Source organism: Podarcis muralis, chromosome 5 (genome assembly GCF_964188315.1).
Source record: "Podarcis muralis chromosome 5, rPodMur119.hap1.1, whole genome shotgun sequence".
Lineage (NCBI taxonomy): Eukaryota > Metazoa > Chordata > Lepidosauria > Squamata > Lacertidae > Podarcis > Podarcis muralis.
This window is the reverse complement of record NC_135659.1, coordinates 31,948,376-31,974,618: the sequence shown is the minus strand read 5'-3', so window position 1 is coordinate 31,974,618 and position 26,243 is coordinate 31,948,376. Positions and strand designations below refer to the sequence as shown.

Here is a 26,243-nt window from a genome sequence, read left to right as displayed (position 1 = left end):
GTTTAGGGTGTGGCATACCGTGAGTGAGGCCCCCCCAGTTCCTCTGACAGAGAGATGGAAAGCCGATGATTCGAAGGCGATAGACGTAATAGTCTTATCCGTATCTCTTAAGGAAATTAAGACGCTGGCTGGCAACACCACTGCACGTGGAATGTGGTATGCTTTGATGAAAGCTCACAAGCCAGTCATCCCAGCCCAGAGTTTGACTGCATCGGAGGTCCAAGCTGTTTCCCAGAATGCGAGTGTATGCAGGGATGCTGAGGGCACCGGTTGCAAGCTGCAGGGGGAGCTGACCGTCACGTCATCCCAGGCAGCATTCCAGCCTCCAGAGGAAGCCAAGGAGTCGGCAGCTGAGAGCTCTGTTTCTCGTGAGAACCAAGGTCATCGCCTTTGCAGAGGCCGGAAAGGCAAAGGTAAACAGGCGTCTGCAGATGGCCCGAAGCAGAAGGGGGGTGAAGAGCCCGCGCCAGTGGAAAACAAGGCTTTGTTAGCTGGCACTGCTTCACCAAAGGCTAAAGGCACGTCTGCTGACCAGAAGCAGGGGGGCAAGCTGCAAAAGCCCACGCCAGTGGAAGACAAGGCTATGTCTGCTGGCACAGCTTCACCAAAGGCTAAAGGCACGTCTGCTGGCCAGGAGCAGCAGGGGGGCAAGCTGCAAAAGCCCAAGCCAGTGGAAAACAAGGGTTTGCTTGCTGTGAAGACTGCTCCAACAGCCAAAGGCAGCTTTGTTGTTGATTCGGGCTGTACCCGCCACATCTCGAAGGATCGGCACCTCTTTATCTCCTTCAAGCCTCAGGAAGGTGAGATCCACCTGGCTGATGGAAGGACGTTGCAAATTGCAGGAGAAGGGACTGTGAAACTTGCAAGTTTGCATACAACCATCAGTAATGTACTGTATGTTCCTGGAGCTGCAAGCAATTTGTTGAGCGTCCCGCAGCTTACTGGACGTGGTTTTCAGATTTCCTTCAAGAGGAGCGTCTGTGTCATCAGTAAAGGCAAAGAGGACTATTTGCATGCAAAGTTTGTGGATGGTTTGTTCCATATAACTTATGATGACACTGCTGTTGTATCTAATGCTGATTCTTGTTGTGTTGCACAAACTAACAAAGTTCTTCATGCAGGTTGCATTCATGAAGCGCATCGAAGGTTTGGTCACCTCTCTTGGAAGGCACTGGCCAAGATGCCAGAGGTGGTTGAGGGTTTGAACATCAAACCCTGTAAATTTCACATGAAGTGTGTATCTTGTGCAGAGAACAAGGTGAAGGTTGCTCCAAAAGGCAAAGAGTCTAGCAGGCAGGCTTCCAAGCCCTACCAGCTAGTGCACGCAGACCTGGTTGGGCCACTTACGCCCTCTTTAGGAGGAGCAAGGTTCTTCATGGTTCTAATTGATTCTTTTTCTAGGTACATTCATGTGTTTTTGCTCGAACAGAAATCGCAAGCGTTTCCGAAGTTTAAGGCATTCTGTGCTTGGTTGGAGAATGCTCACGGTAAACGTATTTCCTGTCTTTTTACCGATCGGGGCGGGGAATTCACTTCTCAGCAGTTTGAAGCTTTCCTGACTGAGAAGGGAATCCAGCATGACATGTCAACCCCCAGATCGCCATGGATGAATGGGCTTGCGGAGAGAGCAAATCAAACATTGCTGCAAGGAATGAAAACCTTGTTGCATGATGCCAATCTCCCTGATAAGTTTTGGGGGGAGGCTTTAGGGAATCTGGTTTACTCCGTTAATCGCAGATTGTCATCACCCATTGGTTGTACCCCCTATGAGAAGATGTTTGGCAAGAAACCCAACACCAAACACATGAGAATATTTGGTTCTGACATGTGGGTACGCACCCCACAAACCAACAAGCTTGGGAAGCGTGGGGCACATGGTTTGTTCATGGGGTACGAAAAAGGTGCATACAGGGTATGGATGACTGACTCTAAATCCATTAAGTTCACAAGGAGTGTTGAGTACAATCCTAAGTGGGGGGAAAATGTGGGAATTTTCCAGAGTTACCCAGAGGAGGATGAAGGTGATGTGAAGAAAGCAGATCATGCTGAGAAAGCTGAGGAAATTGAGGATGAGGATGATGATGATGATGATGATGATGATCAGAGTTCGGATTCCAGTTCAGTGGGCGGCGCGGCTGCTGGTGTCAGTGACAGTGATGACACAGCAGACTACAAGAGTGCAAAGGCCTCAGTCAGACCATCTGATGCGTCTGACAATGAACTGGAAGAACCACTGTTCACCATTGGTCATTTTTCTCCTAAGAAAGAGGAGATGAGTCCAGAAGACTTGCGTCTAGTACGTAGGTCTGAAAGGGCGACCAAAGGCAGACCTCCTAAGAGATTTGCTGATGAGTTTGCTAAGACTGCAACTGCTGTTCTTAGTAGCTCAGAGAAGGTGTGGGAACCTTCAAGCTTCAAAGAGGTTCAGGAGTTAACCTCTAAAGATGCTGAGCCTTGGCTTAATGCCATGAAGGCTGAAGTTGATTCCTTGAACAGGAACCAAACTTGGGAGCTGGTACCGGTAGTCCCAGGTATGAGACTGGTTGGCAGCAAATGGGTCTTCAAGGCCAAGACAGACCAGAATGGCAAGGTTGTCAGACACAAAGCCAGATTGGTTGCCAGAGGTTTTTCACAGGTACCAGGACAGGATTACCACGAGACCTACTCACCCACCGTCAAATATGAGAGCATTCGGCTGATGCTCAAGATCGCTGCGGAGGAGAAACTGCATGTTTCTCATCATGACATTAATACAGCTTTTTTGTACGGGATTTTGAACGAGGAGCTGTTTATGCTTCCACCTGATGGGATGCAGATACAGAAGGGAATGGTCTGTAAACTGCGGAAATCCTTATATGGTCTCAAGCAGAGTGCTAGGTGTTGGAACACAAAACTCACTGAAACGTTGCTTTCTCTAGGTTTTCACCAGGGCAAAGCTGATCCATGCGTATTTGTCAAGGAGGAGGGGCAAAACAAACTGTATTGTTTATGTTTTGTTGATGATCTTCTGATGTTTTGGAAGAATCAGGCTTTCTATCAAAGCACCCTAGCTCAGCTGAAGGAGCACTTTGACATGAAGGATCTTGGTGAGGTATCCAACTATCTTTCTCTGCAGGTGGAGAAGGACCAAGCAGGTAATTTTCTGGTACACCAAACACAGAAAATTGCTGATGTATTAACCAGGTTGAATTTGGTTGATGCAAACCCAGCAGACACACCGATGGTGACAGGTTACCAGGTAGATAGTACTGCTGAAGCGTTTTCTGACACAACGCTGTACAGATGCATTCTAGGCAAGCTGAATTTCATTGCCAGATGTTCAAGACCTGACATAGCTGTAAGCTGTAATCTGCTTAGCAGACATGCCAACAATCCTACGATTCAGGATTGGAAAGCTCTGAAGCGCATAGCCCGCTATTTGAAAGGGACTATGCACTACAGGCTGAGGTTCACCAGTCAGAAGACTGGAGGTCTTGAAATCTTTGCAGATGCAAGTTTTGGAAGTGACACCACAGATGGTACGAGCACTTCTGGAGTATGCTACATGTACAACCACTGCCTGTTTGACTGGTTGTGCAAGAAGCAAACAACAGTGAGCCTAAGTTCCTGTGAAGCAGAACTCAATGCTCTGTCATTTTCACTCATGGATTGTGAATGGTTGATGCAACTGTTTAAGGACATCGGGGTTTCTGTGAAATGTCCTATACAAGTGTATCAAGACAATAGATCGTGTTTGGCTTTGCTGAACTCCGAGAGTTGCAAGCAAAGAACCAAGTACTTGCAGATTAAGCTACATCGTGCAAGAGAGTGTATTCAAAAGGGACTGATTCGGGTGTCCTACATGGCAGGAAATGAAATTCCTGCTGATCTGTTGTCTAAGGTTGTTAACAAAGAACAACTTAAAGTTTACACACAGAGGTTGCAATTGGGTGAACCACAGGTACTACAGGTTACACGGAAAGGGGGAGGATGTTAGGATATTTCCGTTCCACCTTAAGAGAGAGCAGGCTTGTGAGTCACAGAGTCTGCGTATTTCCTGTTGAGGATGTTTATGTTTGCTGTTTCCTTTCGATTTCAGTCGGTCAGAGACACTGACACAGAACGGTCATGTTTTCTCTTTGTTCTGTTCAACGCTAAATAAAGTCTGTAAATTATGCTCTCTTCTGCGGTGCAAGCTTTCTGGCTGTGGTTTCTGCTGATAAAGAACAGTGTGCACAAGCCTGGAATGTGGCAATCTATTTCTGAGGCTTTGTGTCGCTAACTGCTGGATCTGTCTGGCTACGGGAGATCGATGGACGTTTGGCAGCCGGCTTGGGGCCATGATGGACAATATCTCCCTGGCAGTTTCCCAACACGCCTCCCCCCGCCGCCCGCCATCGGGACCATGCCCCGATGCCGGGCGGAAGGGCGGGAACGCCTCCCCCCGCCGCCCGCCATCGGGACCATGCCACGATGCCGGGGGCGGGCGGGAACGCCTCCCCTCGCCGCCCGCCATCGGGACCATGCCCCAATGCTGGGCGGTGGGGCGGGAACGCCTCCCCCCGCCGCCCGCCATCGGGACCATGCCCCGATGCCGGGGGCGGGCGGGAACGCCTCCCCCCGCCACCGGGACCATGCCCCGATGCCGGGCGGTGGGGCGGGAACGCCTCCCCCCACCGCCCGCCATCAGGACCATGCCCCAATGCCGGGCGGTGGGGCGGGAACGCCTCCCCCCGCCGCCCGCCATCGGGACCATACCCCGATGCCGGGCGGCGGGGCCGCGAAGCCTGGGCGCGCTGATCTCAGCGCGCCCTGGCTTCGGCATGCCGGTACCTCTCCGCAAGCAGCGGCAGCGCTGCCGCTGCTTGCGGAGAGGTCCGCGAAGCCTGGGCGGACAGCTTTTGAAGGCAGGGGGGGAGCAAAGACTTTCGCCCCCCGCCAGCCTTCAGAAGAGGTCCTGGACCTCTTCTGAAGGCCAGCGGGGGGCAAAAGTCTTTGCTCCCCCCTGCCTGCCTTCCCGGGAGAGCGGAGAAACGCAGCGCTTTTGAAGGCAGGCAGGGGGGAGCAAAGGGAGGGCTTTTGAAGGCAGGCAGGGGAGAGCAAAGACTTTCGCCCCCCCCCCAGCGCTAGGGCAGCGCGCAGGGGGAGGGGAGCGGGCCGGAGGCGGGCGAGGGGGGCCGCGATCCCGCGCGCCACGAACATGGCTTCCTTCCCCGCGGGCCCCGCCGAGCCCCCCGGCCGGGGAGGGCGGCGCGCCCCCGCCGCCGGAGGAGAGCAGAGGCAGGAGGAGGAGGACGAAGGCGCTGCCGAGGAGGCACGCCAACTTCTGCGCCCGCCCCGTCGCCGCAGGCTCCTCCCGGCCGAGAGCCAGAGGACGGCGGCGGAGCAGGAGGAGGAGGATCGGGTTTGGCGACGGCTGCTGCGTCCTCTCCAAGCGCGGGGCTGGCCTCCGCCGCGCCCAATCCTCCGCGCTCGCCCGCTTCTCGGCGGAGCAGGTCTCGTGCGGGTGCGAGGCGCTGCTGCAGGCGGGCGACCCCGGCCGGCTGGGCCGCTTCCTGGGCTCGCTGCCGCCCGACGCCGAGGCGCCGTGCGACTCGCCCGCCTCCCTCCCACGGCACACCAGGCAACGTCTCGCGGCACAGTAGTGTGCCGCGGAACACCGGTTGGGAAACACTGAGGTAGAGCTGGGTATCATCCACATATTGATGAACACCCAGCCCAAAACCCCGATGATCTCTCCCAGTGGTTGCATATAGATGTTGAAAAGCATAGGGGAGAGGACAGAACCCTGAGGCACCCCACAAGTGAGAGCCCAGGGGTCTGAACACTCATCTCCCCCATCCCCACTTTCTGAACACAGCCCAGGAGGAAGGAGCGGAACCACTGTACAGTGGTACCTCAGGTTAAGTACTTAATTCGTTCCGGAGGTCCGTTCTTAACCTGAAACTGTTCTTAACCTGAAGACCACTTTAGCTAATGGGGCCTCCCGCTGCCACCGCACCGCTGGAGCACTATTTCTGTTCTTATCCTGAAGCAAAGTTTTTAACCCGAGGTACTATTTCTGGGTTAGCGGAGTCTGTAACCTGAAGCATATGTAACCCAAGGTACCACTGTATAACAGTGCCCCCAGCTCCCAGTGATTCGCTTTTACTTAGTGTCAGATCACCAACATCCATAGAGGTGAACACCAGGTCTAAGGCATGTCTGTGGCTATGAGCTGGGCCAGACTTATTCAGGGACAGCCCCATGGAGGCCACGCTTTCCACGAAGTCCCGAGTGGCCCTTGTAAGGTCGTGTCGGCGTGGATGTTAAAATCCCGCAGGACAACCAAGCTAGGTGTCTCCAGGAGAACAACCTGAAGAAGGTCGGGCAGGGAATCCTTGGGAGGTTGGTACACCAAAAGGAATCCTGTACTGCCCCTATTGCCCAACTTCCAGAACATGCACTCAGAAAACTGGGTCTTCCCAATAGGATGCCTGGTGCAAACTAATGACTTCCTAAAAATCACTGCAACTCCCCCCTCCCAGCCCACAAGGCCTGGGTTGCTGTGCGTAAGAGAAACCTGGTGGACAAGCAGCGGCAAGAACAGGCCCATCTGCTTCATCCAACCAAGTCTCTGTTACACATGTCAGGTCAAGTCCTCTATCCACAATCAAGTCATGGATGGCAGTGGTCTTATAACTCATTGGCCTGGCATTGCACAGCAGCAACTTCAATAGCAACAATGGTTATTGCCATTAACCAAAGTTTGCCCCATCCAATACTTTTCATAATTATTAAGACAGAATTCCCATGCCATCTACTCTTTTTTCAGCACGATCATTCTGATAGTTAAGAGTTTGTCTGCGAAAGCAAGCAATCTCAGTAAGCCTGTTCATTTACGTATTTGATGCATTGGTATTTACCTAACTTGAAGCACTGCCAACTTTCTTAAAACCAAGTTTCAAGTCAGATCTGAAATTTTGTCCTTCATTTTGACATAAAAATTGTGTGGATTGTGACTAACGACTGGGATGAAGAAGTGCTTGTTGTGTGACCTGCATTAGTCAATTCTTCTTTCCAGAAGAGGAATGAAAAAGGGTGGAATAAAGAAGAAATACTTAAGTTCACAAGACTGTTCATTGTGAATAAGTAAACTCTGTGAACCATCAGTAAGCATGGACTTCCACTTCAAGAGAAAATAATTATGTTTCTTCAGTTCTACAAATATATTTGAGAAATTTTCATAAAACTACCTCCAGGTTTTATTTGAAGCTGTTTCAGCTGCAAGAGTCTAGTTAGAATTAATTTAGTAAGCTGAATTTATTCTTCCTGTGCATGTGATTAAGCAATGTCATACTTAAGGTTTCTATGTTTATTTCAGCTTTTCGCATACTCTGACATTTCTAAGTACTCCTTAGTGTACAAGCAACAATTAACCTTTCTCTGGGTATATTTCACCATCTGGATTTACAAGCAAACTGTCAAATTTGACCCAGAGTGAGTCTAAATGCTTTCTATGCCCTTTGTATTTGTATCGTCTACAAATATTAGTGCTGAGAATTTTCTATCTGGCTTTTCTCAGGATGACTGGCAACAATTTTGCTGCTGAAAATTCTTCTCTGCTAATTATCATGTCAAACATTCTCCAAGTTATATCTGTATGCTGGACTATTAACAAAATATTTGACAGCTATTTTATAAAAACCAAGACTTCAACTGCAATGGTATTTCACACTGTCAAATGACAGCTTGAGTTTTTATTGATACTTGCAAAGAGTCAAGGCCAAGTAATAATTCTAAACCACTTGAATCCATGTAAAGGTAAAGGTAAAGGGACCCCTGACCATTAGATCCAGTCACGGACTGCTAGGTTGGCAGGAGCAGGGACTGAGCAACGGGAGCTCACCCCGTCGCGGGGATTCGAACCGCCGACCTGATCGGCAAGCCCTAGGCTCTATGGTTTAACCCACAGCGCCACCCACGTTCCTCGTAATTAGCAAAAATTTCAAATTTCGTATTCAAATTCCAAATAGCAAAGCAGAAAATACTAGCAGAGGAATAAGTAGCATGTAAGCCAAGTAACAGGTAGCACTGGAAAGCAACATTTACCACTCAGAAACTGAAAGTACATACATTTATCTGAATTAATCCACAAAATAAATGTACGGGTAAATATATGTACACATTTGAGAATTTACCCATCAATTAAAGAACTTTAGCCTTCCATATGTTGCTGGACTCCAACTTTCATCGGTTTTGGTTAGCATGAAAACCTCCTGACTAAAATTCTGGTAAATATATGGCTAGTATGTAAAATAAAAGACAAGCCGTTACCAAAGGAGCTACCATTTTGGTTTCTGGGAAAGAGCAGGCAAACAGAGACAAATGGGAGGAGTTACATAATTGTTTTTTACTTATTATTTTTTCTATGTTTTTAGGTGTTCTTCATTTTATCCATAAGCCAGATAAAATGAAGCTATATGAATACCCAAAATCCATGTTTTACTCCCAGCTGCAATGGTCACGCCAGGCAAATACTGAATAAAATTCCAAAGTTTCATTTGTAATAATGATATGACAACTGGGGAAAACTGGGGGGGAGGGGGGGAGAAGGATCATTATCAATTGATACTGTCATGAGCAAGATGAGAATCTGGCCCAATGAACAATTACCACTACTTTGATAGAGCCTCTGGCAGTAGCCCAGAGACATAAAGGCTGCATAGAACTAAAAATAAAAGTCAAAATCCTTAAAGCTGACAGCTGCATTTTAATTAGTGTAACAGAATGAAACAGACTTTAAAATGAAGTGAAATCAGGTCACTCAAAGTAAAATCAGCCCAAAGCACTAAATGCATTCCATTATCAATTCCTCTGAACTGCATGGCAACCCAGATAAAGTTATTCTCAAAGATCCGCGCCGTTCAAATATTTCTACCTCTTTTATCTCTTTGCTACACAAAATAGGTTTTTGAAAGTGAATAGTTACTGGAAAAGTGGATTTATCAAGTTATTGTAAAAAGGATTTTTATATACTGGCATATTAGCCTTGGTAGGATGGGGAGCAATTTTTCTGCTTACATGCGTTGCTTAAATCCCACATTTTCCACACCCCACCCCACCCCTTCATATGCTTTTCTGGCACTCTGCTGCCATGATCCCATTCCACAGTGCCCCCACCCCAAAGTTGCCAACTTCCCACCATTATGAGAAACACCCACAGGTGCTGCCCTGGTGCTCTCAATAGAGATATTTTGGGTGAGCAAACAGAAGGGTCTTCCTAGCACTGCTTTTGAAAGTGGCTCCAGTGTGTTCTTTTCCTCTGCAGGCTGTTTAACTCCTGTAGCTCTAAGGCCAGAGAATAGACAAAAGGGCAGTTGCCATTAGCACTGCATTATGGAAAAAGCAGAATGCAAATGGCAACCGTCCATTCTGGCTCCCTCTGCCCATTTCTGAGAAGTGTGTGCATACAGGAGAACATGAAAGAACTGAATAGGGTTCCAGCAAACAGGCAACACCCCTCCCACTTTAAAAATAAAAAAAAGTTGCAAGGATGTGAACATGTCCAACAGGGGAACAAGTCTGACAGCTCAGTTAACTGCTCGAGACAAGCAGCATTATGTGTAAGGTTTAAAGGAGTGTACATGTGCATATGAGAGAACACACTCAGAGCCAGAACTTTGCTTTCCATTCCCTGCTGCTGTTTCTGCCACCAAAGAAAGAGGCTGCCATTCAGCTTGAAAAGCCAGCTGTCTTCGGTTGCAGAACTCTTAGAGCAAAAGCTGTAAGAGGAAACTGTGTAGGGAAGAGGAAGAACCATGTCCTTGTTCTCTTGGGATTTGGCCACGTTATATCTATACTGAGTTGGGTTCCCATAGTTCAAAAAGTAGAAATCCGGACACAAGAGTTTTGGCAAAATTTGAGCTATTTTTAAGGGAAATTGCCAAAAACGACACTGCCGACATGGGTTGCCATACGTCCGGATTTTCCTGGACATTTAAGCGATTTCCACCCAGAAACAGTGGTATTCCGGCTATGTCTGGTAAATTCTGGACGTATGGCAACCCTAATACTGAACCTTTTACATCTTCATATGCTATATTTCCAGTGAAATGAAGGCAAGAAATTGAAAGTTGCCTAAAATATATATCTAAGAAAGGGAAGAGGGATTCATTTTTACTGGCATTCTTGTTTCCTTGAGCTCTTCTGCAATTATCTGGAGAGCCTTGGTCCATAGAGCTGAACAACCGACCAAATGTCACAGTTCCAAGCGCAGCAAGCAAGTTCGCTTCAGGCATACCCTGCAGCACAAATCTCCCTGGAAAGCAAGCTCAAGGAAGACATCACACTAATCTGACTGCTGACTAATGCATAAAAGGAAAAATATTTTAAAACCACCAACGTGTGAAAGAACTGTTACATCAACATCAGAACCATCTTCCTAAATCGAGAATGATTAAGACTGGGGTGGGGAGGGAGGGAAAATACAGTGGTACCTCGGGTTACAGACGCTTCAGGTTACAGACTCCGCTAACCCAGAAATAGTACCTTGGGCTAAGAACTTTGCTTCAGGATGAGAACAGAAAACGGGCGGTGGGGCGGCAGCAGGAGGCCCCCGTTAGCTAAAGTGGTGCTTCAGGTTAAGAACAGTTTCAGGTTAAGAACAGACCTCTGAAACGAATTAAGTTCTTAACCAGAGGTACCACTGTATAAGGTAACTTAAAATCCAGATGCTGCAGACACAGGGCATAGGCTGTATTCTATATACAGTGGACCCTCCGGATACAAAATTAATTCATTCCGGGGGTCTGTTCGCACCCCGAAAATTACGTAGAGGTGCGCTTCTGCGCAATTGAGCGCATCTGTGCATGCACACGCAGTGAAACCTGGAAGTATACACTTCCGGGTTTGCTGCGGCTGTAACCTGAAGATTACATATCCAGAGGGATATGTATGCAAAGGTACGACTGTATATTCTATATATATAAAAAGGTAAAGGACCCATGACAGTATAGCTGCGATCAAACTGTCCTCCCCACATACCAGCAGTGATTATATTTCATTGTGGCGGCAGGCTGTTGCACCTCATGGGGTGCCACCCCATAATGCTGTCCAATCTTTGGGGAGGAAGGCTTCTAACTGAAGAGGTAACCGAAAGCTCCATGTGAAGGATCAGACCACAACCACTGGGATTCTGACCAATGACTGTAACATTCCTGTTGGCTCAAGAGCCACTAGTACCTGAAGCCATATGAATAGAAAAATTGCTACCCTGGTCTCCTTTGAAAGGAAGGAAATTCAGTAACTAAATAAATAATACCAAAGTTAGGGGTTCAGTCCACCAGGCCCGACCATCTTCTGTTAGCTTTGTTTCATATTTTTCTGGCTCTACTGTAGTACAGGCAACCCCCTAAACACACTTATCAAAAGTTAAAACAACAGCAATGAGCATTATCCTCCCAATAAATGTCAATATCTTGCACCTTATAAAATAGTGTTTCCCTCTATAAAAGGTTGCAGAATGGCAATTTCCTAAAAAGAACCCTCGTATTAAGAAACTTCCTCTAACTTAACCAACAGCCATTTAAGTCAGGACTGTTGGTTTTGTAGTCCACCCCCCCCCCCCCCGGTTAATTTATGTTCCGTTTTCCAAAATTAGACTTCCCTTTAAGATTACTTGTTTTGCCATGGGTTATTCAGAGCATTTGCGCTTGCCAAAAAAACCTTATTATTTATTGCTTGGTGGGATGCTACTTAAGAGATCGTTCTTAAGGAGATGAATGCTGTGCCAAAAAGGAAAGAGGCGCACATATCTTCTATTAAGTTTCTGTGGCGTACACAGCCCAGCTCAGGCATGCTACTTATGTGTAAGACCTACACATTTGTGGGGACAAGCTCATGCTAAGTTCTGCCACCACTCCACGAGCGCTGCTATCCCCTTTACGAGTTTAAGGGTCCCCATTCAATTCAGAAGCCTGATAAATTGCTCAATTCAGAAGCCTGATAATGTACACCACCACCTGGATAAAAACTTGCAACAGAAAAATGACAGCTACTGTGAACTAGTTCATCAAGTGTTAAGTCATACCCAAGACTGGGCCCTTATGAAAAGCATTTGGATCACCTAGATCAACTCCAGGTTGCTCAAAGACTCAGCTCACATATGCATCAACACCATTTGATTGCTCTCAGTACGTAATTCAGACATCACAATAAACAATGATTTATCATGATGGGAGCAAGAGTAGCCTCTCTCTGCTGTTCCATGTTCCTGCCTTGACCACCAGTGCAGCTGTGACAGAGTCAATAAGTATTTGCTTCTGGTTCCCAATTAGCCAGGGACATAACCATATTTATCTGGTTATCTCCCGTTTGGACTACTGCAATGCGCTTCAAGTGGGGCTATCTTTGAAGGTGACTCAGAAACTACAATGAATCCAGAATGCAGCAGCTAAACTAGTGACTGGGAATGGCTGCCAAGACCACATAACACTGGTCTTGAAAGACCTATATTGGCTCCCAGTACGTTTCTGAGCACAATTCAAAGTGTTGGTGCTGACCTTTTAAGCCCTAAGCCTCGGCCCAGTATTTCTGAAGGAGTTATCTCCCCCCCCCCCCAATTGTTCAGCCCAGACACACCAAGGGCCTTTTGGCGGTTCCACATTGCAAGAAGTAAAGCTACAGGGAACCAGGAAGAGGGCCTTCTAGGTAGTGGCGCCCACCCTGTGGAATGCCCTCCCTTCAGATGTCAAGGAGATGAGTAATTATATAACATTTAGGAGACATCTGAAGGCATGTACAGGGAAACTTTTTAAGGTTTACGGTTTTGTTATGTTTTTATATATGCTTGGTTTGTTGAAATGAGTCTGCTTCATAAACCATGGTTTGAACTAGGCATATTTCAACCAAAGCGGCTGTGCTGGGGGAGATGGGGGAGGAGGAAACCATGGGAGCCAGAATGGGAACCAAACACCACAAAAGTGATTTGTTGTGATGTCCAAATGCAGCCAATGACCATTAGCTGAGCTACAACCCTTTCTCATATAGCTCTGCTAGGGCTTGTCCCCAAAAACTCAAGCAAGGCCCTTAGGTTCTTGTTTGCCATCCATGAAAGTGGAGATGACAGCAGCCACCTGCACAAAGACATCACTCGGTTTTAAGAAAAAACACTATTTGTAAAAGTTGACTTGGAATATCTTTAGATTGCTGTTTTTTGGGTGGAAATCTTCCCGTTTTTACAAAAACACAAAGTGATAATTTAGTAAATAAGAGATGTTGCTGACAATGGTATGTAATAGCTTTGCTAAAATTGCTTCAGTGGGTTCTACAGATTTAGGAGCACTATGCATTTTTATATGCAACTTTAGTACAATTCATAACCAAAACATAAGAGCGCCTGGCTTCTCCTAACAATCATATTTACCTGCAATTAAGGACACAAGCTTCTTTGATTCAATCAGATGATATAGGGTAACAGACACTCCTAAGTGCAGCTATTTTCAGCAACTGCAAAATGTTGGCAATTTCTTCTACTACTACAATTTCATGCACAGTTACCTTCGCCTCCATTTCATCTTTCCGTGTTTCAGAAACCAGCATCATTCTGCACTGGTGAGAGCGAGGCTTACAACGTGCAGCTGTCTAAAGTAATGCTGCTAAAGCAACTTTCTGAATTAGTCTGAAATTGGATACAGGATTTCCGGACGCTGAAAGTCGTCAGTGCATTGTTTGGAGCAAATTTGCCAGTGTTAGGACAATACTTTGTAACTGTTTATTGCTACTGCAATATTTTCTTCTTTGCAAGGAGCAAAGGGCATTTCAGTATAAGAGGATAAAGCCTTGCCTTCACTAACATTAATGGAAAATTGCTAGTACTTACAGGGTCAACACCTCAATCCAGCTGCAGTCCTATGTGGCATTAAGTGCAATTAGTTGTACAAGAATATGGAGACACTCAAGTATGTATGTGATTTATGCCCACATTTCTTCACAAAGCACGTGTGAGGAAGCCTGTTCATATGCACAGATCACTGGAATGGGGCATATTTGGTACAAATACAAAAACAGAGTGGAAATGAAGTACAGGGCAGATAGGCCTTGAACCTGCAGTCATCCAAATAATTCATAGTAGCAAGTATGGATTTAACTGCACCTTACTTTTTGTTTGGAAGGCTTATATTTTCTTGAAAACCTTACAAATGTAATCAAATACCTTGGTTTCCAAACAGCTTAGTTCTTGAACATTTTGGCTCCCGAACGCCACAAACCCCGAAGTGACTTTTCCGGTTTGTGAACTATTTTTGGAAGTCGTACATCTGACGGGGCTTCCAATTGGCTGCAGGAGCTTCCTGCTGCCAATCAGAAGCTGCACTTTGGTTTCTGAACATTTCTGAAGTTGACCAGACTTCCGGAACGGTTTCCATTCGATTTCCAAGGTACGACGGTAATAGTTTACTTTAAATCTGCTTTTTGAGGAACTCTTATCTCCGTGGTATAATTGCTTTTATTGGTCTTTAACAGTTTCCATATGGTGCACTCTGGGACTGCTTAGTGATGAAGGGTGGTCAAACAAGTATTTGAAACAAACACTTTTTCATTTTAAAACCTTAGGACTGTATTCAATTAAATCCTTGTGCAAATGCAACTTCTGCTTACACAGCAGGGCTTCGCTCCCTCTCCTCCCCCATCATATGTACCCTCCCCCTGCATTCTCAGATTTAATCCAAAGGGCTCGAGTAACCCTCAGAACAAATTTGAGAGAAGGAGAAGGAGAGTGCAGAAGTCCTAGTGGGCAAGTGGAAGTCTCTCTGCTAGAACAAGGATTTACTTAGTGCTACGCTGAACACAACCCATTATCTCTTTCCATGGAAGAATAATTCCTTCAAATATTAGTATTGTCAATTATTTCTCAAAAGTGTGCTGGAGGATTTCATTTATTAAAAAGATTTACAGCTGAAAGCCTCCATGAGCTTTGTGCTGCTGTGCTGAGTCAAGCCAAGGTTTATCACATCATGTGTTGTCCAAACTGGGACTAGTGGTTAATTCTTGACTTACCACAAGCTGTAGTCAAAGAAGAGCGCTTAACCAAGAGCCTGGTTCAGATGACATGCTAAGCTAAACTATGGCTTAGTGTGGCAGCAAAAAAGTCATGAGAAGGCCAAAGTACTATGAACTCCATGTTCTCAGTAAGCCAAGGCCATGTGAACTAGGCCTAGGTGAACAGCTCTCTGACAATTTAAGCCTTAGCATAAAAGGCAAGCCAAGCACACTCACAAGGAAGAACGTCCTACTCAGCACAGCAGAAATGACTTTCAAGTAAACATATTTAGGACAGGTAAGATTTACCCGATAGTTTTGCAATTATTATTTATAAATTTATAACATTTTTTTTAAAAAAGAGATTATGGCAATGATCCACAGAACTAATTCAGCCTGGTGAACATAGCTGTGGAAAAGGCATTCCCTTCTTCTCCAGGGCGCTCCCAGTGACTTACACCAGCTGGTGTACAGTAAGAACTGGCTTACTGTACTTCTGGCTTAACACAGCAAGAAGTTAGAAACATTGTAGTTCTAAACTACTAATTTATTTACAGAATATACAGACAAGCAATCATGGTGCTCCCTCTCAGCTCCGAGAGCAGAAGAACCCACCGTGTAAAAGTGAAAGTACAGTTTTACAGTCTCATACCGGAAGAGAGATAAGTCTGTCTTCCCTTCTCATGCTCCTCACAGACAGTCGTGTGAATCACACAAATCATACAATGCAGCTTCGGAGGACTGGTTTGCCAACAAGCAGATCAGCAGCCTCAACTAGTAGCCAGCAGTCTCTGCTGCTGCTCTCACTGTAGTTCCTGAAGAACTCATCTTCTGTGTCCCTAAAAAGCACTTCCTAGTTCTCTGAGAGTGATCATAAATGATCAGAACAGCTCCTTTGCCATATTTTGCTTCTGTAACCTGAACTCATCCTTCTTTTGGCGGTGACTAGAGCTGCAGTTAATCTTCAGGCAGCAGAAGTGGGAGAAGGATGATTCTCATGATGAGAACAAAGCATTTTTCTTCTCCAAGTCATAGAATCACAGAACTGGAAGGGACCACAAGGATCCAGTCAGGCACATTAGGGTGCTCTGCTTGAGTATTTGATAAATTACAGCAAGCCCATGTAAGAAGCCACTTCAGCAACCCTAGCTGTCATGAAACAATGGACTCTTGTAAGAAATATCCTCTCTTACTCAATTTGTAAGAGTGTTAATTATGCTTGTTACTCTCTTGATGCTGGCTCTGACCAGCCTGACCTCATATCATCAACTTTATTGAATTAGCACTTAGCAAGGCCTCTTTCAAGTCAAACGTGATTTGTTTTAAAACCTTCTTAAAACAATACAGTTCACAGAGTGGAATGGAGGACCAACCCAGAAAGGCATGGGAGTCAGGGAGTGTGAAAGGTCAGAAGAAATGCACTTGCATGCTCTCAGTCATCCGTTTTGATTAACCTTAAAGTCCTGACTGTTCGCCGTTTGTAAAGCATGCTGTTCTCTGGAACAAAGTCTCACTGTTGTTATTACTGCAACCATGGCATGCTTGTTCTTTCAAAATTTCCTAAAGCGCTCCTGGAAATAGTCAGAGCAAAAATATCTGGTGGCAATTTCCAGTCCCAAAATTGCCCCCAATGTGCAACATAGGAGCACTTATGCGGAGATTTGGTTGGTCAGAGGGGTGTGTGCATGCATAGCAGTCTCTGTATCCATTGATTTTGTTTTAGAATAAAGATGAGAAATGTAGGTGGGAGCAGCCAGCGGGGAGAAAAACATCCCTCTATAAGCCATCAGTTCAGACCTTTGGCATGAAAAACTGGTGGCCCTCAGGGGTTGGTATGCAGGAAGTGGGTGGGGAGAGAGAAAATGACCAAAAGAAACAGAAGTAATCCACAAGAGGAACAGGAAGCAATGATGCTCTGTGCACTGGATTCCGCAGAGTCCTCAACAGAGGAGAGAGGGATGCTTGCCATGCCAAGTATGGCAGATGAATTGGTATGCCCATGGTAAAAAGGGATGAATAAGTATGGATAACTGTTTGCTCAAACTTAATTCTTCTTTCTAATCAAAGCAACTCATTCTGAAGCTGAATGAGTTGAAGTTGCACCCAACAATGCAGTGATTCTAGCTAAGATCCCCACATCTGAATTAAGTGAAGGCACTTGGATATAAAGCAACAATAGATTATCTGCAAAGGCCAATGTTTCCTTCTGTTGCTCACAGGACATTTGTTTGATAAAAACTGTCAGGATTCAATTCTTGAAAATAATGAAGATGGCAGATAGTCTAGTCTCATGCCTCTTTTCAAGATAAAATATTCAGAGAAGCTTCCATTTGTAAGTAATGCAGCTCTGAAGTCTCTATAAATAAGTTCTTCATGACAAATGCTGCTCCCTGGAGCAGAGGATTTCTGAAACACTGAGCATACAATTGAAGGGCACTTGATTGAAGACCTTCCCTGAATCAACAGGAATACCCAAAGAGCACCCTCAGTATAATGAATATGGAGAACTCATCTACTAAAATTAGCAGGTTAGTCTTGTACAAAGCGATGTTGTTGATTCTCAGTGGGAATAAATTGGGACACATACACCCTAGCTAAATGACTGCTCTGTAAATGATGATGTATACAAGCAGAAGAGGAGAGAGCACGCGTGAAAATCCATGGGAAATGCAATTATTGCAGCAATTTAAAATGGAAAAATTCTTCAGATTAGCTCATTCCCCCCTCAACTTGCATGCTGTCATCTTTTCTATATTAGCAGAAGAGCAGCTGTACTTTGTCGTCACTGATAGCAGGGTGGAGAATTGGAGTCAGAGGGAATGCATCTTGCAAGTCCAATTCACATGCCACTTCTGGTTTGTTGAAGGGGCAGGCCCAGTTTGCTGTTGAAGTGATCCTGGGGTTGGTGACAGAAGTTGGCATCAAAGGACATGTGTTTTCTGGGCCCAAACCCTCCTTTGCCTCTCCCCATTTGCTTCCTGTTCACTTTCTGCAAAATGAATTCTAGCATATGGATATTTTAATTTAATAGTATTGGGGTTTAACACCAAGGATTTAAAAGGGTTTTTTAAAACATACCCAATGAGCATCTCTAGTATTTGATTCAATTACTTTTCTGAACAGCTACTTCCATAGAAGTGTGAATGAATGAAGATACTATATACTTTCTAGCACAGGAAGCTATTTCGGATTCCATATTTGAAATAATTATTTACAATTACCTATAGTTTCCCAAATCCTTTTGGGGAAAACATCTCCACAGATTGTTTGAGCTGCAAGATTAGAATCATCTTCCCTTTTTAAATGTGCAGGTCTTTCTTCTTAGATTATATGCTGTGTGCAATTTTAATATTTGTGCAGTACCAATTTTAGCCAAATAATACAAATATATTCCCAAGATTTCTGTAATTCCATGATAGCATCCTGTAGAGTCTGCAAGCAGTAGAATTTTCATAAGACATGTAGATTTCCCAAAATTCCTTCAAAAGCACAAAATACCATGTACTGTAACAAAAAAATCCAGTCAGTTGGTGTTCTAGAACCAGTGGCTTCATTAAGTCTTAAGAGCCTGATGGTTTCAACCTCTATTCCTTGTCATATAACAGCAAGACTTTTAAAAATTGCTTATCCAAGGTATTTCTGATGCTCTCAAAGTTGATTACTTTTTGTAAAACTGTTCAATAAACATTTGGAAATTTCAAAATAAGAATAGATTTCCCAAAGTATAAATCAGACCCATTGTACTCATTAACTTTGTGGAGGTTTATTTTGCAGATATTAACCCGAGCAACACAACCCTTTCAGACACTACAACTATTGCAAATATTGCTTGGTCAATCCAGCACAGGATGTACGTACAGCAAGGTCGCTTCTGTGCAAAGACTCCATTACTCAATTTGGAACCCCATGTGCAGATCAATGTGGACAGACATCTGCACACTTGTATGGCAATGCATATTTGGATGCAGGGCTTCTGATGGAGCCTTCTTTAACTACATCATGTGAATAGGAATGTCAATTTCCATCTATATTGCAAAGTGGATGCTAATTATTCTATCATGGTGTCTGTGTATTGCTGAATGCTATTATGTATCTACATTGGAACCAATAAGTATAGGTACTCAAAGTACAGCATTATGAATTGAAAATGGAGCCTCACTTGGCCCCACACAGAGTTTTGGGTGGTTGTTGTTATCAACAAAACAGTACAAACAGAACAAGAACTCTTCACATTTTCTGCAAGGCATAAAACTGCCAGTATCCCAGTGCCTTTATATAAATTTATGGTGTGAGCAGATTTGGATTTACTGTGTCCGGTTCTGATCACGACAGCTCAGAAAGAATATTGTAGAGACAACAAACTACACGCCTACACACCACACAAGGGGTGGGAAGGAAAATGATGAGGGAGCTGGAGCTTTTCCAAGTTCCCCCACCCATCTTGGCAGTAAAGCAGTATATAAATTGACAAATATGTAATTATAATACTAAAAGATGCCCTTTTACCAAACCCCTTTACCAAAAGTCAGTAATATAACACTAACATTTCTGCATTTGTTAAACTGCCCATGCTTTCCCTCACTAATTGTGCATTTCCCTTCTGTTAAAGCCTGCAATATACCTCAATTTTTCAAGATGGAGAGCAGACAGAAGGTAAGAGAGGGTTGTGACATTCATGAATTAAGGGACTTAATCACAGATAACATTAACAGAAGAATCATGTCAACAACCGATATTAAAATGGCTGCTAAAAAAATACAATAAAACAATTAGCTTTAGGTCTGGAATCATTCATGTTGACACACTTTAAATAATAGTCCAGGTCTTCAAATCTAATTATTCAACCTACCTTTCTGGTTTCAGACTGGGCTTCTTCTTGGCAGCACTTTCTGCAGAATGGATCTAGCTGACTTAAGCCAAACTGGCTAAGAAGGTCACAAGAACTGCACAGCAAGTTACTGGAGAAGCCCAGCTCTCTGCAGGCCTCTGATGATAATTCTGCTCCATATACTGATGCCTAAAAGCAATTAAGATTTGTACAATTCACTTTAAAATCAGAATCAACAACCATACCATTCCAACAAACCATAACTTCATAACACAGCTTTTTCTTTAAGGAGTTGAGCTCACTTCATCACTGAAAAATCTATGCAATGGCACTTAGCTGAAGATATATACAAAGTAAGATCACAAACTGTAAAACAAAACTGCACAAAGTGCATACCTAAATGCTAGCCATAAACACAAATAGAAATATAATGTATTACAGTGACAGTGCTAAATACAAGTTTGATTTAGCCCCACTGGACACAATGTTAATCACTTCCAAGAAAAAGTGCATTTAAAGTGCTGTAAATTATTAAAATAGGGGAATGAGTGCATGGTGTTACAAGTTGAAGACAGTCAAGAAAACAGGCTTTTGACAACCCCCTTATTATGGATTAACGTAATATTAAACTGTACAGTTAACATTACAAATTTGTGGTAACTCTTCACACAGCTAGAGGACAGCAAAAGAAAGACAGGTAATGTTGACATTTTGGTTTACCAGCTACTCCAAGTTGCTAAACTAAATTGATACTTTGTTCATAATTTTTTCTCATTTTAAAAACAGGCACCAATGCCTTACAATCTTCACAAGTGTCAACGATGTCTATAGTATCATGACAGCTGATGATGAGGGTGGAGAGGGGAGAGTAAGGTCTATTTTAAAAACACAAAATGTCCAAAGAGCTCCCTTAAGAATATTAGGGGGGTGGACAGGGGAAGGACTAGAGCACATGAAAAATGAACATAGTATTTTAGTTGCAGTTCATTCATTTCCAGCTTTGTATTCTAATTATAAAAAAGCGCGCCCAGACATTCTATTGTTGCGTCCACAACCTCGGTTTAAGTTGCCATTAAGCTCCTCGCTTTCATATCTGTTTGTAACACTGGTAACACGTAGACTTGAATCTCAGCCATTACGCGTTACATTAGTAACTCCTACTGGCTTGAGCAGTTTCCTTCCATGGGGCGTGTTTCTAGGTTATCGCACAGATTCACACACTCGCATATCAGTCACGGCATAAGCTTTCTAATACACGATGTGCAGCGAGGCTAACATTTCAAGGGGGAGAGAAAAGGACGGCTAGTTAAACTAGGGAGATATCTATATATACATGGGCGTAGGTTTTTTGCGGGGAGGAAGGCTGAAAAAAATTGTTGCGTTCGCCCAAATCGCCTCTTGGCTTCTGCCTTATGGGGGGAGGGGGCAGAACCACAGTTTGTTCAATAATTTTTGAGGGTCTGCCCCCCCCCGCTGCACTCATGCCTATATGTACACACACAATTGTTTTCTTTAATCTAAAACTCCCGCACGGTGGAAGGTGAGAAAACCAAGGGGAACAAATCCGCAGTTTGAACCTGCAGCTGTTTATTCAGAAACAGATGTCTCACGCATGGGCGTGGGTGGGGGACAAGGAGGGGCAGCTGCCCCCGTGAAAATCAATAAAAATACATAGCTAATTGAGGTTCTTTTCCCCCTAACAAAAGGCCTGCCCCCCACTAACAAAAATCCCGGCTACGACCATGGTCCCAGGTGCCACGACAAGCAGGCAGACAGGCCTGGTCTGGGTTTGGGCCAAAGTGACTCCGTGTCTCCTCACGGTTCCGTCCACTCTCTCACGCGAAGCCCCGTCGCTCCCGACCCCCCCGTTTTAAGACTCCCCTTACCGCCTGCAACGCCGCCAGCAGCCACACCCAGCAACGCCCGAACCCCATCGCTCCTTTTCCCACCGCCATGTTGGCGCCCCAACTGACGACGGCATCAACGGAAATGCCTTGATAGCCCCCCTCCAACCGGCAAGGCGTCTAAAGCCCCGCCTGATCGGAAGGAAACAGTAAAGTGCCGCTGAGGCGCTCCCATAACTATCAAGATGACTTCTAAGAAAAGGAAGAAGGGGAAGACTTGGGGTGTCTATGTGTTGGTGGTGGGCCGCTTCAAAACCTTTTATAATCTGAGGGGTTTCTTGTCAGGCAGTTCCGCAAACACCCGAGCGGGGGCCTCTTGCGCTACGGAACACGGGAAAAGGAGCAAAGGAGCTCGGCCAATGAGACCGCGACGAACGGCCCTTTCGCATCATCCAATCCCTTCGGGGCGCGTTTCGGGGGGGTGGGGTGGAAGCGGCCGGGCTTTCGGGACGAAATGCCGCCCAATCGGAGCTCCAAACGTCCCTGGGCGGGGCTAGGCTTCGTAGCGGCGAAAGGCGGGCCCGGCGGCGCGCTCGGCCAATAGGCGGTGGGAGGGCGGCGAACGGCGACCAATGAGGAGCGAGCGCCGGGGCGGAACCCGCGTCCTGGCTGGTTCGACGTCGGTGGGCGTGAGGACGCCCGGGCGTTCGGTTGCTGAGCAGCGCGCGCAGGCTGAGCTCGTGCCTGCGAGCGGGAGTCGCCGGCGGAGCCGCTGAGGTGTTTTCTTCGGACGTGTCGGTGGCCGAAGGGACCGTTGCTGAGGCGCCGCCGCGACGTCTCCTGAGGGATGTGAGCCACCGCCGTCGCCGCCTCCCTTGCCCGCGGTGTGTGTGTGGTGTCCGCCCCCCCCTCACAACCGAGCCGAAGCTCCCTCCGGCCTCCCTGCTCGGGCCTCGCGTGATGTCGTGATCCCTCGGCGGACGTGCGACCAGGCGGGCGGCGGCGGCGGCTGCTGCTGGGCGGCTGCTGCGGCTGCTGCTGCCGATGGGGCTGCTCCGGATTATGCTGCCGCCCAAGTTGCAGCTGCTGGCCGTGCTGGCGTTCGGCGTCTCCGTCCTTTTCCTGGAGAACCAGATCCAGAAGCTGGAGGAATCCCGAGGGAAGCTCGGTGAGCGAGGGGCGGCCTTGGAGAAGGTGGCTGGCCGGGGTGGGGGTGGCGACCAGGTCTGGATGAATCGGTGGCGTGGAAATGATGTTACCTTTCTCCTCAGGGCGGCGGCGCCCCCTCGTTGTACTGCAGAACTAGAAGGAGAGGGGTAAAGATGGGGACATCGAGGGTGGGTTTTTTGGGGGGGGGGGCGGCGGCGGGGAGAATGTCAGAAATCGCCGTCGGTTCCCGCGCGTGTCTCCAAACGACGGGGATCGGTTTGGGAGGAGAACTCCGCAAGAAGGAGGGCTGCCGACGTGTTCAGAGGAGGGCGACCGTGGTGATCGAGGGTCTGGAAACTTAAGCCGTATGACAGGCGGTGGAAGGAGCTGGGTATGTTTAGCTGAGACTGAGAGGAGATAGGATTGCCGCCTTCAAATATCTGAAGGGCTGTCACATGGAGGAGGGAGCTTGCTTGTTTTCTCCTGCTCCAGAGGGTAGGATTCGAACCAGTGGCTTCAAGTTGCAAGAAAGGAGATTCTGACTAAACATGGGGGGGGGGGATCTTTCTGGCAGTAAGAGCTGTTTGGCAGTGGAACAGACTCCCACTAGAGGTGGTGGGCTCTCCTTCCTTGGAGGGTTTTAAACAGAGCTTGGGTGGCCACCTGTCATGGATGCTTTAGCTGAGGTTCATGCATTGCAGGGGCTGGACTAGATGACCCTGGGGTCCCTTCCAACTCTACGATTCTATGATAACTGGACCGGCGGCGGCATGCATTGGGTTTGGAGCAAATCTGTATGTGCGTCTCTCCCCACCAGTAATGAAATTGCTGAAAGACATTGGAGTTTATTTCCACGAAGGACTTACCTTTTGGGGGGTTGCTGCTCAGGAAGAAGAGGACTTCAAGGAAACCAGTGTAATCCACAGTTAGTTTCCACTGGTGCTGAGAAATAGCGGTGATGTTTAGAGGCAGTCTATAGATTTCATTGTTTTATCATTCCGCTGTTGGAAACCTGTGAAATGGCCACATTTTGTTTAAGGTTTGAACTTTGTGGAAGTGGGTTGACTCGTTAGATAGGCAAGTTAGTGATTGTAGAGAGAGGGTGTGACAGAACAAGTCTCACTTCCTCCCTGAAATAGTTGTACAATTAATAAAGGTTGGATATGTATAATTTGTGTATGTGCGCATGTGTGTGTGTGTAAGTAAGTATATATGTAGGCCCATGTGTTTCCGTAAGCATAGTCTTTTCCCACTGTTAGGTGTGCTATGATATATGATGTTAGGTCCAGAAGATTTTTCTATAGTGCTGTTCATCTAGTTTTTATGATGTGCAAGTTCTTGGGCCATGCTCATGAAAAGTTACTTGTTTAACAAAATTACTTATTTCTCAACTCTTGTGGAACTCTCACTGTGTCAGGAGTAAGACGAAAAAACGAGGATGTAAACTCATATTAAAAGTGACTGTTATTGGCTCCTATATTCCTTTCTATGAATGTGTTCAGTTGGAACCTTCTTTTTTACCCAGGTTGTGTCTATCTGCCTGTATCCACACAAAGCAAGGAAAAATAAGGTCATTTCCACAGGGTCTCTTCCGGGGAGAGCCAGTATGGGGTAGTGCTCAAGAGCGGTAGACTCGTAATCTGGTGAACTGGGTTTGTGTCTCTGCTCCTCCACATGCAGCTGCTGGGTGACCTTGGGCTAGTCACACTTCTCTGAAGTCTCTGAAGTGTCTCAGCCCCACTCACCTCACAAAGTGTTTGTTGTGGGGAAGGAAGGGAAAGGAGAATGTTAGCCGCTTTGAGACTCCTTAGGGTAGTGATGAAGCGGGATAAAATCTAAACTCCTCTTCTACTTCTTCTTCTTCTTCTTCTTCTTCTTCTTCTTCTTCTTCATTCCTTTACTAACAAAAAGCAGGCAAAATAACTGTTATATCTGATATGTGAGGACATGTTGAAGACCTTATCCTGAGTTACCCCTACAGAAATAACTGACATTGAACTTGATCTGTTGGATTGAAAGGGAGGAGCAATTCTTTGTAGTGCTCTGGCGCTCATTCCATCAGTGCAAGCATTTCAGTCTGCCAGAGGGAAGGATTTTCCTCTCCTCCCCCTGTGCACTGTTCTGTGGATTATCCTAACTCCCCTATAGGCAATGGGGGCATAGGGGAGGTGGGGAAAACCCCATTGTGCTAATGGAACTCCTTAGGTGAATCTAGTCCTTAAGTGTGTGGCATGTCATATGCGTGTGACGAAGGTATTTTTCTGTGAGGTATTTGTTACAAGTGGTAACAGGGAAAAAAGTTTTTCAATTTGTCCCTTGAGAAGTTGACACCAACAGTTTTAGATTGTCTTTATTAGGAGAGTGTAAATCCTGAGTATAAGGGAGTTAACACAGTAAGTTTTTTGAGTAAAAGGTGATTTTCTCTTTTTATTGTTGTCTATATTCAAAACCTCCTGCCAACCTAGCAGTTCGAAAGCACGTCAAAGTGCAAGTAGCTAAATAGGTACCGCTCTGACGGGAAGGTAAATGGCGTTTCCGTGCACTGCTCTGGTTCGCCAGAAGCAGCTTAGTCATGCTGGCCACATGACCTGGAAGCTGTACGCCGGCTCCCTCGGCCAATAAAGCAAGATGAGCACCGCAACCCCAGAGTCGGCCATGACTGGACCTAATGGTCAGGGGTCCCTTTACCTATATTCAAAACAGGATGGACTGGTTTATATAGTTGGGATAGCTAAGTTGTTAGACCATGAGACTCTTAGGTTCGAGCCTCATGTTGGTTGAAAGAGTCCTGCATTGTAGGTAGGTGCACTAGATCAGTGTTTCCCAACCTTGGGCCTCCAGCTGTTTTTGAACTACAATTCCCATCATCCCTGACCACTGGTCTTGCTAGCTAGGGATGATGGGAGTTGTAGTCCAAAAACAGCTGGAGGCCCAAGGTTGGGAAACACTGCACTAGATGACTATCCTGGTCCCTTACAAATCTACAGATCTGTCATTCTATGAAATCATTATTTAAATCACAATTAAAAGGAAATAATTTGACTTGTAATTTGCATTTTGTGGAAAAACATGCTATTAAGCATATTGGTATGCAAAAAAACTGTAGTTTTTAGACCATGCAACCTGCATATATGTTGTGGTTCAGAATTATTTATGGGGATAGGGTAGGATTGAGGAATTAATAAGTTTTTATTTGGTGGTCTCTATACACGGAGGGACTCTAAGCAAGTTAATTTCCTTAAAGACTTGAGCCTTCAGAATGTTCCAAAAAAAAAGGACTGGAATGAAATGGACCCTGAGCAATGGTGACTCTTCATGGTGTTTGGTAGAGTAATAACTATGTGTAGTTCATAGAGTTTGAACAATTAGAAGGGTCGTGTACACCCAGGTGGGTACAATGGATGATCCTGTTAAGATAGAAGAGA

The 26,243-nt window shown here is 45.8% G+C and overlaps 2 protein-coding genes across 3 annotated transcripts in view; one reads left to right on the top strand and one right to left on the bottom strand.

Moving 5' to 3' along the window:
* The window catches only part of SELENOF (selenoprotein F), a 31,355-nt gene extending 9,503 nt beyond the window's left edge, over positions 1-21,852 (bottom strand). The window contains exons 1-2 of the mRNA XM_028732872.2: positions 21,712-21,852; positions 19,847-20,014 (exon numbers count right to left, since the gene is read on the bottom strand). Of these exons, the coding sequence (XP_028588705.2) occupies positions 19,847-20,014; positions 21,712-21,780 (237 nt within the window). The 5' untranslated portion in view covers positions 21,781-21,852. The remainder of the gene's footprint in view (positions 1-19,846; positions 20,015-21,711) is intronic.
* Positions 21,853-22,342: 490 nt separating this feature from the next.
* The window catches only part of HS2ST1 (heparan sulfate 2-O-sulfotransferase 1), an 88,425-nt gene continuing 84,524 nt past the window's right edge, over positions 22,343-26,243 (top strand). Inside the window, exon 1 of one of the 2 annotated variants that reach the window (XM_028732869.2) lies at positions 22,343-22,837. In XM_028732869.2, coding sequence (XP_028588702.1) covers positions 22,714-22,837 — 124 coding nt within the window. In that variant the 5' untranslated portion in view covers positions 22,343-22,713. The remainder of the gene's footprint in view (positions 22,838-26,243) is intronic. The other variant, XM_028732871.2, reaches the window with a different exon arrangement.